This window comes from Pogona vitticeps, chromosome 7 (assembly GCF_051106095.1).
Source record: "Pogona vitticeps strain Pit_001003342236 chromosome 7, PviZW2.1, whole genome shotgun sequence".
In the NCBI taxonomy this organism is placed as follows: domain Eukaryota; kingdom Metazoa; phylum Chordata; class Lepidosauria; order Squamata; family Agamidae; genus Pogona; species Pogona vitticeps.
The window spans coordinates 14,996,106-15,014,510 of record NC_135789.1 but is presented as its reverse complement, the minus strand read 5'-3'; the positions used below and the strand labels follow the sequence as shown (position 1 = coordinate 15,014,510).

Here is an 18,405-nt window from a genome sequence, read left to right as displayed (position 1 = left end):
TCCCAGCTGTGCCACATTTCCCTGGCTTCTCCAAAAAAGGGGGTTCACTTAGGGTGGAGTGGATCCTGTCCGGTTCATACCCAGCCTTTTCGTGTTGCTTCTAAGTTGAAGGGGATCCGAGGCCAGCTTGGGAGAGGATGTGGCGTAAGAAGCACTTCAGTGTCCACGTCCTGTAAAAAAGAGATCAGGTCACCCCATTTCCTGGCCATTCTGGACTCTGGTTTTTCACCCCCTGTCTTCCTTCACTGTTTGGGGCCCTTTCTGGCATCAAGGGAGCCGTGGGCAAAGTCTTGCCCGGTGAACCCCTTCCTCTTTCGGCGGGCCCTAGGGGCTGCCACCAGCCATTTTAATTTCCCAGGCATTGTTGGGAGATACTCCACACCTCAGGGGCGGGGAGGGAGGAAAAGAGGAGTCACGGATGTGGGAGAAAGGGCTTTTGGGACTCGGGATTCCGGTTCGAGCCCTCCTGGAGCCACGAACACATCCAGCAGCTGAACTTGCGCCAGGATCTATCCCACCATCCTGGCCTGCCTCGCAGGGTTGTCGTCGCAAAGAATAAAAGCAGCCAAATCTTGGACTCCCCAAATATGTCGACGCGAGAAGCTTCTTGGGGTTTTGACAAATCACCGAGGAGGAGGAATGAATGCTTTTGTCTTGTTTCATAGGATCGGGTCCTCTCCCCCCTCCAAAATCTTGAAGGATTGATGAGATTTGGAGGGGAGAGGAGGAGGGAAGGAGAAGACTAAAGCAGGCAGGAAGAGCATCTGAAAATCTGATCTTGCTGGTGGTGGAGAGGAAGAACCCAAAGCACTGAGTGTTTCTCCATGGGGCGCCACCCCCCCCCCAAAAAAAAGAAAACACTTTTTTCTCAAAACCAGTATCGGTTTCTCACATTCTCGGCCCAAGTTCTTGGGCCCAACTTTTAAACAAAAGTTGCAGCCGAAGTGACCGCCTGAGTCCTGCGTGCGAAGCTGCGCCCTTGGGAGCAACAGGCTTATGAATCCCTGGGTTCCTTAGCCTCCCTCATCCCAGAAACGGCTCCTAAACCTGGCAGTTTCTAAGCGAAGCCCATGAAAAGCCACTGGGTAGAAATCATTTTTTTTCTCCCCCAAGAATCCATGCATTTGCTGCTTCGGCCGACCTGCTAGCCTTTCGCCCTGGAACCGAGGAGCAATTTAAGTGCGGACCCGGAAAGGCGTCTTTTTACAGACTCTCTGCCCTGATTCAAGCTTTTGGCCTGCGCGCGGCCCCCATCCACCAGCCCCGTCTCTCTCCAGGTTTCAAATGGAGCGCTCGTACGGTGGTGCCTTGGAAGACGAGTGCTTCGTTTTACATCGAAATCGCATAACGATGAAGTTTTTGCGATCGCAAAACGATGTTTCCTATGGGTTTTTTTCGCTTTGCGATGATCAGTTCCCTGCTTTGCTAACCGATTATCACAAAACGACGATTTTCACACAGCTGACCGGCGGTTTCAGAATGGCCGCCGGGTTAAAAAAATGGCCGCCCGCTGTTTTCTGGGACAGATTCCTTGCTGCATGGGCAGCAAAAATGGGCGTGCTATGGAGGATCTTTGCTGGACGGTGAGTTTCAAGCCCATAGGAATGCATTAATCAGGTTTTAATGCGTTTCTATGGGCTTTTTAAAATCGCTTTACGATGTTTTCATTCTACAGCGATTTCGCTGGAACGAATTAACATCGTAATGTGAGGCACCACTGTATCTCATCGCCCTCTCTGGCGATGCTAGGAATCGTCCCTGAAATTTCCCATAATCAAAGCAAGGAACCCCTTTTAACACAAAGCCTCACTTCTGGAATTCGGGGCCATGGGACTCATTTTGGGACAAAAATGAGGGGCGGGGAAAGGGTGTCTGAGCCATTGACTCCCTTCAGGCAATTTAGCTCTTCCCACGCTGGGATCCGTGACTCCCTAGGAAAGATGGAGGGGCTCACGTTCCTTGTTCGTGATCCCACTGGCTCAGCCCAGCAAAGATTAATGATCCCAGCACAGGGGAGCGAGTGTGTATGTCTCCTCTCTCTCTCTCTCTCTCTCTCTCACACACACACACACACACACGCACACACACGCCAATCCCCGGCTTGTCGCTGGTCCAGATTTTCGATCCTCGCGCGGGTCTTTGGGTCTAATCTGCTTGTGTGTCTCTCCCTGAGCTGGATTCTGGCACCTCCATAACCCCGAGGTGTCCGCGTGGCCGACAGACGCCGGTGGCCGAGTCCGGGGGGGGGGGAGCAGCCTGGAAAGGCAGCTGGGCTGCTTTTAAAAAATTTAAAAATCACAGCAGCAAATGTGTGGGCCTGGTTGAGGGCCCCTCTTGTGACCATTTTATTTCATATATATAAACCCCAAACACCATGATGTTTGTCGACATACAGTATTTGCACTTATCATCCCATTAGAATGGTAGAGTGGTGAATCTGACTCCCCACCTCCGACTTCACAGCCCCAGATGCCTGAGCTTTCCATCCCTTCCTTCTTTTCTTCTCAAGGCATGTTTTCCCTTCTTTCTCCTTCCTTCCTCCTCCCTTAGTCCAGTCTGCACCTGACAGCTGTTCACTTAAGGGGGAGATGCGTTCCCCCTAAGAGCGTTACCCGTGAAGAACCGCTCTGAAGAGCATCCCGTGCTAACCACGGTTTTGAGTCTTGGGGACCATAAGTACTAGAGCCGTGGCAGGCATCAAAATGTTTCCATCGGTGGCGGTGGGTCAGGCTCATCGTCACCCTTGCCACCTCCTTGTCCCCCCACCCAGCGGCCTTAGTTCCCCGTTCTAGCTCTTCTCTCCTACATCTGATACGAATTGGGGAAAGGGTCCCCAGACCAGAGCAAATTCCCCATGTTGGTGGAGGGAGGGGAGGGCAGGTACCCCACCCCCACTGATCCCATTCCACGGCTGCCTCGTTCCTCCGATCCCGAAGTATATTTTAAAAGGGTTCACTCAGCTTAGCCTGCTGGGGACAGAAGATCCGGGGAGATTAGTCCACGCGAAAATAGACAAGCCTTAAGCCCTCGGAACAGCCGTTGGCCTCCTGTGGGCATTGCTTTTACCTTTAAGCCTCGCCATACCTGCCGAGTAAACATGTCAAAGTCATTTCCTGCCTGGGCGGGGGGGGAGGAAATGAAAGGGTGGGCGATCCAACCCCCTGTCACCTCCGGCAAACCGGGGTCTCCTTGTGGGATCCCTTCCCCCCCCTTCTTTTCGGTGTTTTGCGAAATGAACCTGAGCTCAAAGTAAGCAACTAGTCCTCATCGTGGCTTGGAAAGTCCCTGATTTTTCCTGCCTAGTGCCAACACAACGAAACCCCCTTCCGGTTGTCGGCTTTGTCGAGCCGGAGGGAGATGGCATTTAAAGTCTGAATGTTAGGACCCCAGCCGGCATTGGGGGTGTGTGTGGAGAGGGTGAATTCTGGGCCATGTTGTCCATAAAGAACCTTGTTCTGATACCTTTTCTGTTCAAGCCTTTTCTTTTTTTTCTTTCGACAGGAACAGTTTAAAATCCTGGGGGCTGTCACTAAAGCCTTAACAGGTTTAGGGGCTGAGTGATTTGAAGGGACTGCCTGCAAAACCCCTGCATCTCTTCACACTAAGACCTTCTTCATGGGCCTCCCGTTAAGGCTGATGGAGCCCAAAAGACATGCTGGTTTTTGTGTTTTTAGCGCTGACTCCACTGTTGTGGAACTCCTTGCCACAGGAGCTTCGGCTGGCCAACCTCTTCGGCCCTTAAGCCAAGTGATGGGAGCAGGCAAGCCTCCAGATATGGTCTGGAGAGTTGTACCTCTTTATTTATTTATTTATTTATTTATTTATTTATTTTATTTTATTTATACCCCGCCTATCTGACCCACCGGGCCACTCTTTCTCTCCTTCCTCCTTTCAAAAATCTCATTGTTTCAAGTTTTGTGGGGTTTTTTTTAATGGAAAAGCTCCTTCCACCCTGTTACAGGCTTGGCCCTCTTAGATACCCAAGAAAGGATCAGGCGTGCCTGCGTTTTGCATTCCCTGCTCAAAAAAAAAAAGAATAGAAAAGACAGAAGCTTTATCTATCACCTTTGATGGTCTGGCCCATTTCAAAGATCCCTTGGTCTCCTTCCTCTTCCCCCCCCCCATCTCTCATCTTCTCGTTCTCTCTCATCTTCACCAAGGTCCCGAGATTAAGAATCAGTAATGAAACAATGAGCTAATTAATAGGACCTGATGGGATTCATTAACCAGGAGAATATCTCAACACACCTTTCCCCCGAGCCCATTTCTGTCCCAACGGTCCGGAAGGCACGTCAACGATATATATTAATTAAGGGCCTTGTCCCTGGGTTTGAGTTCCTCGCTTGCTTTGCTGCCCGGGAATGGGTTTCGGATCGCCCTGCACCTGCGAAAAGACGTTGTTTTGGGGGAAGACCGTCGGGACAGGCCTCGGGTATCGTTGCCGAGAAGAACCACATCCAGGCCAGGAGTGAGCGCGCAAAGCTGAGCAGAGCCAATAAGGGTCCCTGTTGGCGTGCGAGGATTATTATGGCTCGTCGCAGAACCTGGCAGCTGTGCCAAGATGGCCTCGAGAGCAATGGATGCCCAGGACGTAAGCAGCCGACGGAAGTGTCGGAGGGTGGGGGGGAAACTGTCTCCGAGGGCTGTGTTTCCCCCCATGGCCTAAGACCCCCAAAGTGGACCCTTTTAGGTCCACATGTCTTGGGGAAAAAATCCCCCGGGGCTGGTGATCCCTTCCTTGCTGGCAAAGCGAAGGCCACCACAAGCTTGCCTGTTTTCGGGTTCCACAGAACTCTTCCTTTGGGAGGCTCCGGGTTGGTGGAAGAAACAGGGAAAGATCCCCCCCCCCAAAAAAAGGCCTGGCCATTCAATTTGGTTCGAAGCCAGGGTGAAAACCATCTGGATTCCTAAGACACCCTTCATGAAGAGAGGCGGGTTCATTTGGGACAGGTGTGTCGGCAGACGGCAAGCCCGCCATTTCGGATCCGCGGCATGATAGGGGTTGCCCTCCCGGAAACCGAACCCGTCCAAGTTGTTTGCCTTTTGGGGTTGGTTGGGCTACCCTTAACCTGCAAAAAAGTCTTAAGATGGTGAAGCTGAACTGAGCATTTTGCTCGGCGAGTGCAGAAGCGCTACGCAATGTGGCAACCTGAAAAGTTGGCAGTCCAATTGAGGTCATTCGTTAGGTGTTTTGGTCTTTTTCAAAGGATCTCTGCAAGCTTTCTTCTCAATCCAGGCCCTCTGCGTGACCGGGATGGTTCAGAAATTGGACACGGGGCCGGAAAGAGAGACGGTCGTTTCTCTCCCTGGACTCGACGGGGCTTCAGCCGCTGACAAAGAGGGTGGGAACAGGATGTATCTTGTGTGCCGTTTGAATATCTGTGCTGGGTGATGTTCCCCCCCCCGTGTGTTTGTTCCCACATACAGTTGGCTGTCGTTCCGTGGGTGAGCAAAAGCAGAATTCAGTCCCATGCACACCAGGGCTTGGGGGGAAAATAATCTCCATTTAGAGACCTCCATTCCCCGGGCAGTGTTGGCGAGATCCTCAAAAGATCTGGTCTCCGTCTCTGATTCTAGGCACTGAAATGATTATTGGGACCCTTAGGGTTGCCCCCAAAGACCATCTCAGAACCTGGTCTTGGCCAGCACGAGAGCCCAAAGCTCAGGAGCCCTCCCCCTGACAGATGCCACTTTCGACCCTCTGGTCCAAAATGTGGAACAAGAAAGCCCACTGCCACCACCGCCGTCTTCCCACATTTTCCTGTGGGGTGCCCTCTTAATGGTCTGCTTTCTTTTGCTCTGGGGACAGGCTCTCCCCTCTCAGAAGCAGGATGCCGGGCTGGAGGTGGGGGGGGGAGACCGGTGATCCCCTCCAGCAGCAGACTTCGTCCCTGGAAAGTGGGACCAGTTTGTACCCTGGCATCGCCAGATGCAAATTCTGTGAGTTTGCCCTACGAAAGGAGCTTTTTTGGGGAGGTTCTAGGTATGTGTGTGGACAGTCTGAAGCAAATCGTCCCCAAGCGGGGCTCCCCGCATTGACATCAACGGCAGATGTGGGGGGGAGGTTGAGCCCTTTCCCCACGCCGAATCTTTGTGTGAATTTTGGGGGACTGTCGCGAACTCTGAGCTCTCTCCGTGAACTCGAAAAGTCTTTCTGAGACCCTCCCCCTCCAATGCACACTGGCCTCCTTTCTCCACCCTCCCCAACTCTCAAGCCAAGGTTCGGCTCCTGGCCTGTATCTCTCCCCCCCCAACAACAACACACGCTCACCCCTGTGCTCACCATCTTCCCTCCCTTGAAATCCTTTGGGGACCCCCCCTCTCCATCCCGGTAAGCTGACACAGCGTCTCTCTAAGCGTGATCAGCTTTGGTGTCTAATAGGCTTAGCCCCATGTAAAACTGTCATCGGAGTGAACTAAAACCCCTTGATACCCCGCCTGGCACCTCGTTAGCCAATTTGCCTTCAATTAGGGTAATTGGGGAAAGAGCAAAAGAGTATAGCATTAATATTTTAAAGTGATGAAGCGATTATGCCCGGGGGGGGGAGCGGTGGAGTGGCCAGAGACCCGAAGAAGGAAATCGAGTGACTTCCAAAGTCCATTATCATAATTTGTCTAAAATAATCACGCACCCCCCCCCCTCTGGTCGCTTCCGTCTTTACGTCTCCCGCCCCCACCCCGCGTGCGGCCTGGGTGCGAGACCCGCACAGGCGACACACCCTAAAGGCATCGAGGCCGGGAAGGGAAAGATTACGTTGTCCGGCCAGGGTGCAGAAAAAATTAAACCTGCACGTCCCTGGGGTGGGCCGAGGGCAAACGGGGTCGGCAGCTCCCCAGCCAAGAGGGCCGTTCCTGACCTCCATCGCTCTGGCCTTTGTACCCACGTCAATGTAGGTGGCTGGTGAATTGCCAATTTCTGACCATGGATTGTTAACCCTGCTCAGGAAGTTTGGGACTAAGTAACCCATGCTCCTACTCAGTCCCCTCTCTGGGCCCTGAGAGTAGTGGACGATGGGCACTGTCGTCCACTTAAGGCCGTTTTTGCTAGGAGAAGGGTGGTCTTCACGACGACGCCTTGTTCCTTTTTCAAAAGGGTCTGAACCAAAGTTTTGGGGGAGAAAAAAAGCTGCTTTTTGTTTGTTTATTTCTTTGCTTGTTTTCTCGTGTGACATGAAACGTACGGACAGTCTTTGCACCAGTTGGTCCCTCTTGAACCAAGCCACTGGGGTGCCCAACCTGACTCTCAGGGCTATTGTTACAAGCTTTAAGCGGGCAGAGAACCTCCCTTACCTGTACACCAGTTTCCAAATGACCCTGACAGGTAGGCAGGTGTAAAAAACAAAAGAACCACCTTTAGCTCAAATATGTGCTTTCTTGGGAGATCCTCTTGGCTTCTGGAAAGGCCATAAATAAATCTGGGTGGGGAAGGATAAACAAAGTTAAAATGCCAGCCGTGGTATGAAATTTCCTGTAAAACATTGACCGTTCAGTCTGATAAATAAGAATGCAACCTTGCAGATGAGGTCAATTTCCAAGGGTGTCATGGTATCAAATTCTATTTAGATAACACATTTTCAGCAAATAGGAGCAAAATACTGCTACAATAAGGTTGTTCCTGGAGGCCAACTGAAATGAAATACGGTCAAATGTTTTGATTTTAAAAACAGCCTCCGTGGGTATTGCCGGTTTGCCATCGGATGTCCGTTTCCGCTCCGTCCCCTGAGCCTCGCGGGTGGGCGGCTTATTACCCCTTGATAGTTAACATAATTGGAACGTAATTTAATTAATTAAAATGAATTTAAAGGGAGACCAGCCGGGGGGGGGTTTCCTCCGAAACAGATGGCCAAAGCGCTGGGGTTGTAAGGAGGTGACGCAGATTGATTGGAGAGGCGGGGTGGGGACTCTGTACGCTCTCAGAGGCACTTTGCTTTCCTGCCCTGCCCCCAACTGGGCTACTGGCGTGGATTTGAAGAGCCATAGAAGGGACATGGGGCAGGAGACAGTCTTTGGGAAGTGAGAAGAGAGGAGGGGGGAGATTTATACACATTGAGAACATTTTGAAACTGCGTCATCCCATTCTTGTTAAAATAACCTGGAATCTTAAAGGGCTTGCATGATATTTTGGGAGACAGTTTTGTTTAAGAACGTCATCTGACCCATCTCATGTAGTACTCGCCTGCCTTCTCCAACAGATTTGGAGGAGTGTTTTTTTGAAAATTTTGAATCGGCCAAGGGCAATTATATATATTATATATTAATCAAAGCTGTAATGCTAAAAATATTCACAGTCCATCACATTAAGGGACTTGGTTCTGCTGTCATGGTGGCGTGGGGCTTCTTTATCATTGGGAATTCGAAACTGACAATAGGTTGAAAATAAGTCTTTTCAAAACTGCACCTGTATGCAGGGTCAGAAGAAACGGCCTTTGGATGTTGAGTCAATTCAGCACTATTTTATAAGGTGGTCTGATGCGATGTGAACCTCAGGTTGTTCCTTCATTTAACCCAAGAGGAGATGACAGCCTGGAGGTTGGAGAAGTTATTTGTAAGGCTTCAACTCCCTGAAAATGCTCTATGGGTGTGAGCCAGGAAAAAGTAACTTTTCCAGCTACTGGGAAGAAGGAAGATCTTTCCTTGTTCCAGGAGGTGAGAACTGTTATTAAACGGCAGGAATTTGAGGTAGGGTTGCCTTGAGCTGGGGAATCGTTCTCTAAAACAAGCCAACAAACAACAACAAAAACCACCCTCAAGATGCTAGTCCTCATGGCTTCCTGAGGAAAGGGGCTGGTTTACACAGGAAGGCAGGAGATGTGCAGAGTGGGACCGCGGATACACCTGCCTGAGGACCGTCGCCAAGGATCGATGCTGCCTCTCCAGAATTTCGGACGACGCTGGGTCGCCGGCCAGGCCAAGAGCGGAAGGGGTGAGTTCGAATTGTTACGCCAGATTTTTAGTTTAAACTTTTGACTTAAGAAACACTGAATGATGACAGGAAAGCGGGTGGGGGGGCCCCCAGGGGGGAAAGCTCGGTGGGCCAGATCCGGTCCCCCGGAGGGCCAGACCAGAGCAAGGGGGGGGGGAGAGCAAACTTCCTCCCCTGTCAGCTGGAGAGATGCACCACCACCACCACCCCCCGGCTCGAACTCGCTCCCTCGCCTCTCCTGGGCTTTTGCCGGGCCTCCGAAGGAACAATGGCCCCACCAGACCGTGCCTGAGTTAACAAGGAGAGGCCGTGACCTCTCTCTCCTCTTTTCTTCTCCGAAACATCCTTCGGGCACCGCTTTGGGACCTTTTTCCCATGGACCGCCGGGTGGTGCCGAGGCCACTTCTTAAAACTCGGCACATGGTCCAGAACACTCTTGCCTATTCCCCATCCTCCCGGCTGTTCCCAAACCTGGATTCACAGATCCACGTCTCATGATCATGGAGTCGGTGGACCTCCTGCCCGCCTCTCCCCCTCTTTCCCCCCTTCTGCCCTAAAACAAAGGACATTGTTTCAGCCTTGGGACGTTCCCCCCCCCCCGGAATCTCTGTGGTGCACCCATATTTTATTTTCTTCTGCTTTTTCTTTGGCCTCTAATTCTAATGCCCCCCTCCTTTTCTCTCTCTCTCTTTCTGCCCTGTAATGAGGGGATTATCAAGAAGAAACTTCAGCGGGACGCTTTTGTGCCCGAGACAATCCAACCCAGGCGTGCGGCATCATTAAGAGGACCCCCTTCCCATTAGGCGCCTCCTTTCCCCCCGAAACCCTTAGCCCCTTCTGCTGGATAAACCGGAGTAGACACTTAGAGCCACGGCTGATCCCGAAAGTAACCCGTCAATCACTCTTAAAGGGGAAGTCCTCCAATTAATAACCTCGTCTTAATCCTCTGGACTCATTTCCAATCGGCAGGGCCCAGTGTCATCTGCATGACTAAATAAAGATTTCTTACTCCCAGGAGCTTGACGCGAGGTGGGCTCGGTGACAATTAAGGCGACGGCCGACCGGGAACTCGAAGCGGCCCGACAAGAAGATCGGAGCAGGGGGGAAAAGAGCCAGCCACTGGAAAGGGCGACCTGGGAATTTAAAGACATTCCCCACAAAAATCCGCGCAGGTAACGGAGGTTTTCGTTTGGCTGTGGTTTCCATTATTATTATTATTATTATTATTATTATTATTATTATTATTATTATTATTATTATTATTATTATTATTATTATTATTATTATTATTATTATTATTATTAATTTTGCCCCAGTTATGGATCAACTTCTTCAGCTGTGGTAAGAGGGCCGTGCAATGTATATACATATATGTATATTGTCTATCTTTTTATAATCCTATCTATCTGTCTTATCCATTCTCTCATTTGCATGTTTGCATATGTATGTAAGTGCATGTTGTACATATAATGTATATACATATAATGACAGCCAGTGAGGGATATATTGGACTAGGACTCAGGAGACCTGGGTTCGAATCCCTGCCCAGCCCTGGAGACACACCCTGGAGACACACTGGCAGGTGTCCATGGGAAACCGCTCCTTGTTGATCTCCGTGGGCCCCAAAATCCACAAGACCGTCAAGGGAATCCATTGTTAGGGTCACCGTTAGCTGGTCACCCCTGGGCCAGCACACCGCTCAACAGCAACATGACAACCTGTGTATAAAGATCAGGAGGTTGTCCGCTCTGTTCCCAAAGCGATTCCTTATCCCAAAAGACTGTGGCCTCTGATAAAAGGAAGATCTCGCCCAAGTTCAGAGCAGCCTTCCTCCGAGATGCGTCCTCGTTGGGCCCCCATCATTCCGGCTGTGAATCGTTTCCATGCCAATTTGCAACAATTGGCCAGCCCGGCATCAAAAGTCGGACTGGGGCATAAATCGGTTGCAGTTGTTAACATTCGAAAACCACCACCTGTCCCGGGAAGAATATATATACATCGAAATCGGGCCGTGCTATCGTAGAGGTGAAATTGTCTCAGGAAAGGCTGATTTTCTTGCTCAGACCCAGCGGGGCTTAACAGGGAAGACGCCCACTGTTCACCCCTGTTTGACCCAGTTTCTGCCTTACGAGAAATGGCTTGCAACCTACGAATCCTCGGCCTCTTCTTTGATTGCCGGGAACTTCATTAACTCTTCTTCCAGATATTGTCGAGTTTGGGGTGGCAGGAGCAGAAGTTCCCCCCCCCCCTTTCGGACCAGCCTTTGCCCTCCGTCACTCCGAGGGGCCCAGGACGTGTCTTGTCCTCTTCCTCCCTGCTGCCCCATCCTTTCCGTCCCCGGCCTCTCTGACATTTTCAAGGAAAGCCAGCGTGCATTTAAGGAGAAATCGAGATTGGAAAGGAATAAATCCCCCCAAGAGATTGCACTCCTCGGCTCGGTCTTTTCCTTCCAATCTTTGAGCTTAAGACCTTAAAGCCGAAGAGGGGGAAAGGAGCAAAAGGCGGACGGCGGGGCGGGGGGGGGGGTTGCAGAAATGGTGCAGGAATTGATTGCTTAAAAAAATAGATATAGCAGAAAGAGCAGGAGGAGGAGGGAGGAAAAAAATATGCCCCCAAATGACATCGAGAACGAATTGCTCCAAGCAATGAATTGCTTTCAGTTCTATAAATTCATAAGGAAGCCATCGGTTTCTTACACAAATATGGCCAAACCGGGGGGGGGGGGGGGGAGAGAGATGGCCAAGTAATATGAATAAGGTCTAGCCAAGTTAACTGAAGCCATCGGCGAAGACTTTCGAAAGCAATAACGACAATAATAAGGCACCTATTTTGTGTTGTTTTAGCTTTCTAGAAGGATGTGATTTTTGTCCTGAAGAAGTTGTGAACGTTGCATGTGAATGATTGTGTGTTTTTTCCCCTCTAAAGCGGGAGGGTAAAAATTGTCTTATTTAGCTAGGAACTTGGTTGCGTGACCGGTTTTCTCTTGTCGGGTTCCCCACAGCCCAAGGTTTGGGAATTCACGGCCCCCACCCCACTCCCGCCTGAGAAGCAGGAAGGAAACATTAAATTGTGGAGGAGAAGTTTCCCAGAACCGAAACAGGTGAGAGACGCTGTAGCGTGAAAATAAATACATTTGACAATGGGGTCATTTTTCAGCAGGGTTTTTTTTTGGGGGGGGGGGTTGGGAGGCCAAAGGCTGCAAAGTTCGGAGGCCTCAAGGAGAGGTCAGAAATGCAGCGGAAATCACCGGCTGACCCCTGACCCCTGTGAATTTCGGAGGGAGAAAAGGGTGGCCATTTGCATTTCGGACCTCTTAAGTGGAAGAGATGCTTCTTGGCCAGACGCAAAAGCATGCGCCGAAAACAACATGTGGGAATCCACGGAGGGGCTTCCTCTGGGGTAGTGGGGGGCACTTTGCCGGATGGTTCAAAGCTCCAGTCCAACCATCTTCCCTTTGGGGAAAAAGAGAAGGTTTTCTCCATTTCCAAAGCAATTCAGCGGGGTGCAGAACACAAGAAGCGCATGTCCCGAGTCACAAAACCCACAAGGGGAGCATTGAGGGAAAAGAAAAACTTGAGATTTTCTGACAAGTCACGGAGACAAACTGGTGGCCATCAAGGTACAGGTGTTTTTTTGGGGGGGGGCAGTCAGATTCTAGGCACCATAGCCAGCAAATTGAGGGTGGTTCGTAAATGTTCTTAAACGGCTCGATGTGTTTCCACTCTGATGTCCCAGGAGAGGAGAGGTTCATTCCCCGGAAGTCAGATGCTGTCAAAAAGAACCCGCTTGTCTTAGGTCGGCTTAAGAACCCCCACATTTTGTCCCACAAAATACGGTAATCGGATCACAACTTCAGTGTCATACCCAACGTGCCGGCTCACGGCATTCCCAAAAGCTGCTTCTTCGGGGTGCATATTTTTGGTGTGACTTAGCTGGGAACTTTACAGGCCGAGGAATTAGGGAAATCATGCCAGAGAGAGTTCTGTGTTTTAGGGCTGCGGTATGTGCTCAGATCTGAACCTGGGCCCTCCAAATTCCAATCCAGCACTGTAAGCACTATACCGCACAGTCTGTCTGTCTCTCACTCACTCACTCTTGCTCTTGTCCATTCCGTTCCCCATGACTCTCAGAAACAGAATTATTTTCCCCAGAGGAGCTGATCACATTTCTGCCTTGCCACCAACTCCCGAGCCTTCATTGTTGCTGTTGTTTTCAGGCCTTCTATTTATTTGTTTGTTCGTTGTTCATCTAATTCTCTTGTTCCCGCTGGGTCCCTGCAAATAATAACGCCGGAAAGCCAACGAAACGGCTAATCCCACGGAAAGCCTGCGTGGCCGAATGATTTTAAAATTGCTGAATAAAAAGGGCTTAGCAGGAGAATGCCTCTCTCTCCCCCCACCCCAGGTTTGGGAAAAAAAGAGATGCTTTTGGAGTACTAAAGTCTCTGCAGAAATCGGTAAAGTGACCCTGGGGATGAGATCTCCCAAAATCCCCAAGGAAATGGGGCCAAGAATGGCCGTCTCTCCCCCCCACCCGCAAAGTCATATATCCAAGTGCCTACACAACTCCGACATCAAACGTACCTACGCTGTTTGCTTCATTATTTGGGTCTCCCGTTTTACTTACTTACTTAGTTTGATTTATATACCACTTTAACCAATGGTTCCTTTGGGTGGTATGCCACAATTGGCCATCTTAAAACAGCGTTATCAAACATGTTAAGTTAATCAAAGAAATTTAAACAAGTACTAGACTGATTTTTTTTAAATGAGGAAAAGAACACAACACGAAACAATGAAGCTGAAACACACACTCTTCAGCCCACACAGGAACCACATGGAGAGAATGAGTTCCTTTTATTTTGCATAAAACCCTCGTCGGATTTCCAAGGATGGCCAGGAAGAACAGAGGAATAACGATGACAGAACTGTTTTAATGCACATTAGAAGAGGAAAACAGCCATGGATGCGATTAAAAAAACAGGCAAAATGGGAATACAGTATTTTGCAACAGGACCCTGTATTGTGGGTTGCGGGCCTTCAGGGCAACGGGACCCCCCGGGAGGTGCCTCTGAAGGTGCAGCTCAAAGTCCAGTCCCGTCCATCTCTCTTTTGGTCCTCTTGGAAAACACCAAGAAATAAAAAGGTTGATGCCCCTTTTGAAGAAGACGTTAATCCTTCAGCTCGCCAGCATGCTTTGCTACAGGACCACCAGACCTTGTTCCTTCTCCTATCGCCAAACAAGATTTGTTTTATAACTCCTGATCCCTCCCCCCCCCAAAAAACAGCTTTTTTTTTTTACTTCCAGACGCTCCTTTTCCAGTCTTCCTTCTTGTTGAAGCCCGGAGCTCAGCACGGGACACCTCCAGGACTGGGACGCGGGTGATGCTACCTGGGACAGGGTGGCGTTCCCAAGGGTGGACCGCCTGATTAGAAAAGGAACTTCTCTAACATTGGAGGAAGCCTGTCTAGCCTACAGTGCTAAGTGGAAGGCCTACGTGCATCTTGTGATGCTGCGGCAAACAAGGCAAACATGATTTTTAAAAGTTTTTTTAAAGCAACTTTTAAAAATCTCATTTGTCACGTTTGTCGCTGCATCACGCGGCTGGCTCGTTATCCACTTCCCAGTGATCTTTCCTTCCTTGTCTCGATCCTGTTCCAGCCTCTCGCTGTCGTGTGACACCGAAAACTTTCTCTGAGATTCTTTAAATGTTACTTTTTTTAAAAAATGTATCGTGACCTCTGTTTTCCGACCCACCCTCAGCCTGCAGCGCCCGCCATGTTCCTCAGCAAATGTGAAGGGGAGCTGGGGGACCTCCGGAAGAGTGTGGACAGCGAGGGGACCACCCCAGAGAACCTGGACGAGGAGCCGCCTAAGAAGAAGCACCGGCGCAACCGCACCACCTTCACCACCTACCAGCTGCATGAGTTGGAGCGAGCCTTTGAGAAGTCCCACTACCCGGATGTCTACAGCCGTGAGGAGCTGGCCATGAAGGTCAACCTGCCAGAAGTCAGAGTCCAGGTAAGCTCACGACGCAGAGATGCAGCTGAGCCGAGGCCTGGGGAGTGGGCTCTGTCCGTCACAAATCAAATTTCCCCCTTCTTCACGGTTCCACAAGATTCTTACCAGTGGGAGATCATGTTTTCTTGCATGTCAAAAGTGTCAGGTTGCCTCCCTGTTATCTTCAGGAAGGGCTGTGGGGTGGGATCCCACCTAGAGAGCCATGGCTGCTTGTCAAGGAGGGCCACCGGGGCGAGACAGAGCAATGAAGCAGTGCCCTGTGTTACTGCTAAAAGAACCAACTATTATTCAGATGCATGTGGACTAGAACCTTCCTTTATTTAATACTGGGCTAAATCAAGGGAGATAATTCAATATCCAGTAACTTCTTACATCCCTAACTAATCACGTCATGACGGCTCAACACAGACCTGAATTTTCTTTCATTTTTCTGGCTCGGACGGATGTAAACCTCTGAGGTCTCGCCATGCATGGAAGGAGGTGGTTTGTTTTTGCATGGGTCTTTTTTAAGTCATTTGTAAGCCAATGAAGGCCCCTTTAAGACAAGTTAGTAATTAAATGAATGAATGTGTGAATTGGGATTTTATTAGGGCTGGGTATGGCAAAATAAACCAGCCGTTCTAAGGCCAATTTTCATTTTGATGTTTTAGGGTTATTTGGGGAAGGTTCTGGACCGAGAATTTTTTCCCACCCAAGGGATGCCTTTTTGAAAAGATATTTTCGAGGAAAGTTAAAAGCAAAATAGAAACTTTTGGCACCTTACAGACTAACTTTTATATTTTTGAATGTTCGCTTTCATGGCATTCTGACATGGTTTGGGAGTAGCTCCGTAGTGGACAAAAAAGCTCTACAGAGAACCATTAAAATTGTCCAGAATATCATCGGGCTCCGGCTACCAACCCTGGATGACATCTTCACATCCCGCTGTCTGAGGAAGCCACACAGCATCCTGAGAGACTCTTCCCATCCTGCTTATAACTTTTTTGAACTGTTGCCGTCTGGCAGAAGATATAGAACAATTAAGACTCGGACCACACGTTTTCTGAATAGTTTTTATCCCAGAGCTATAATTGCACTTAATAATGAGCTTAAAGACCACCAGTAGTGAATACTTAGTTGGACTGTGTTACTTGGCCTGCGGTGTAGATGTTTGTATTTTTAGTGGGGACTTTTAGTGGGTGGGGAGTGTTGGGGGATTTTTTAGTGGGTGGGGAGTGTTTGGAGAATTTTATGTGCGTGCATGTGTCTGGTCTCTGGGTGTCTGTGAATTTCATTGTATGGGTATACTGTGTATATACTTACAATGACAATCAATCAATCAATCAATCAATCAATCAGTCAATCAATCAATCAATCAATCAATCAATCAATCAGTCCACTTCATCAGACATGAGAAGAGAGCATTTCTAGAACTACTTTCTTGGAACTCTCAAGCTGATGGTTTGGGAAGGCTTTCTAAGCGTTTGGTTGACTGGGTCTCTCCAGGGTGGGTTGGTGTGGCTTAGAACGGGCAGCCGACCTGGCCACCTCTAATGTTCTGTTTCTTGCCTCCCCTCTCCATAGGTCTGGTTCCAGAACCGGAGAGCCAAGTGGCGTCGGCAAGAGAAGATGGAGGCCAATTCCTTGAAGCTTCACGACACCCCCATGCTGTCCTTCAACCGCCCCCCCATGCCGGCCAACGTTGGGCCCATCGGCAACTCTCTGCCTCTGGACCCCTGGCTGACATCCCCGATCGCCAGTGCCACGACGGTGCACAGCATCCCCGGGTTCATGGGTTCCCCACAGGCCCTACAGCCCACTTACGCGGGGCACTCTTTCCTCAACAGCCCACCCGCCATGCCACAGGGGATCCAACCCATGGCCCCCACGGCATACCAGTGCGCCACCACATTTGTGGACAAGTACCCACTAGAGGATGTGGACCAGCGGAGCTCCAGCATCGCTTCCTTACGGATGAAAGCCAAGGAGCACATCCAGACCATCGACAAGACATGGCAACCCATATGATATCTGGAAGGGGGTTGGGACTGGGCAGGGGGACGGGACAGGACAGCTGACCCTGCCGTGAGAAACGCAACCCCGGCGGGGTGAGGTGGACGGAAGGAGACCAGAGAGAATGATTCCCTCCTGTGTGACCTCTTCACATTTGCCAATGACGGTGCCGTTGGTCCATCTTATGCCACAGAAAACTCAAGTTTCTGGGGGGTGGTGGTGTTGGAAAAAGCAATTAAGACTGTGCACTGTTTCAGCCGTACTTTGTGGCATACGACTGTCGGACGCTCTGCTTGATAGGAACACTTTGGCTTTGTTCTTCCTTGAAAACATTGTGGACTTACACCCACACACTTCTATTCGAAAGGGATGGCCGCGTGCCCTCTGACACATGGTGGCAGCGGTGGGATAAAGAAAGGATTTTCCCGAAACAAATCTTTATCGGACAGACCTTTGTGCTTTTTTTTTGTTTGTTTGTTACTGTTTTACTTGGTTACGAGCATCTGTGGAAGCTCCCCGGAGAGATTTAAACATCTCCACCAAAAGGCATGTTCCTTTCCCCCAAATAAGAAAAATAAGGGTGTTAGGTTTATCGAAGGCAGTGGAGGCGACGGTAGAACCAAGCTGGCAATACTCAGTGGCTAGTCCTCATGGAGGATGACAGGGTCAGGGTCTCGGATGGTTTCTGCTGCTTGTGGGAGAAGAAAAATGTGAATAATAGCCCAACAGGGTTTCTCTTGGTTTTAAATCCTCAAGAAATGGATGGACCGTAGTTGTTGTGGGCTAATATTCCTACTGAAATCGGTGGCGCACTGGTGACTCTTTATTTTTTCTGAAGTGGGTGTGCCATTTCCTATGTTTACATCTCCATTTCCTTTCCTGTGTTGCATTTATTCTGGTAGGTGGGCCACCCCTGTCCTTTTTTCTCTCTAAAATGCACGGTGTCATTTTGATACCCCACAATTTAACAGGAGGAAAGAAAAGATACTTGCTTTGTTGAAAAGTTCTTATTTTCTCAGGGTTCCTTGCACCCCCACCCCGTCCCCAAATCCTGTTGGAAAGCAATTCTGGGTCTTAAAGATAAATCCAAATGAAAGAGGAGAAATATGGTTTCTGTGTTTATTTCTTCTTTTTAAAGTGTGTGTAATCCAGACCACCAGAATGTTGGTTTAACATCCTTTTCATAAGTTGGACTAAAAAGCCCATCAGCCCTAGCCAACCGACACTGGAATTGAAACTGAATTATGTGAGACTTCTGCTTCTTTACAATTCCATCTTCAAGATGAATCTTTAAAATTCACCTACGTGTTAAACTTTTGCTGTTATGTGCCACCAGGTTATTTCGGCCTTACATGGTGACCCTAGGAATGGACAACCTCTTAAAAGACCTGGTCCCTTAACAGCTTTGCTCAGGTCTTGCAATGCCGTGGCTTCCTTTAGCGAGTCCATCCGTCTCATTATCACCTTCC

At 49.6% G+C, this 18,405-nt stretch overlaps 1 protein-coding gene across 2 annotated transcripts; it reads left to right on the top strand.

The window, feature by feature from the left end:
* The first annotated feature begins 2,231 nt into the window (after positions 1-2,231).
* LOC110072476 (retinal homeobox protein Rx1) lies at positions 2,232-18,041 on the top strand. 2 transcript variants are annotated; one of them, XM_078378821.1, is made up of 5 exons: positions 2,232-8,923; positions 9,939-10,095; positions 11,925-12,023; positions 14,687-14,944; positions 16,508-18,041. In XM_078378821.1, the coding sequence occupies exons 4-5, from the start codon at positions 14,702-14,704 to the stop codon at positions 16,949-16,951; spliced, it is 687 nt and encodes a 228-aa protein (XP_078234947.1). In that variant the 5' UTR covers positions 2,232-8,923; positions 9,939-10,095; positions 11,925-12,023; positions 14,687-14,701; the 3' UTR covers positions 16,952-18,041. The 2 variants fall into 2 exon arrangements, with proteins under 2 accessions (XP_078234947.1, XP_020636540.2); XM_020780881.3 differs by having other exon boundaries at positions 5,463-10,095.
* Positions 18,042-18,405: the final 364 nt, after the last annotated feature.

What these genes read in the sequence shown, in the direction of transcription:
- LOC110072476 (XM_078378821.1), top strand. Translation starts at nt 14,702, where the DNA reads ATGTTCCTCAGCAAATGTGAAGGGGAGCTGGGGGACCTCCGGAAGAGT. An exon ending in TGCCAGAAGTCAGAGTCCAG is followed by an intron (nt 14,945 to 16,507) that starts GTAAGCTCACGA and finishes CCCTCTCCATAG; the next exon opens with GTCTGGTTCCAGAACCGGAG.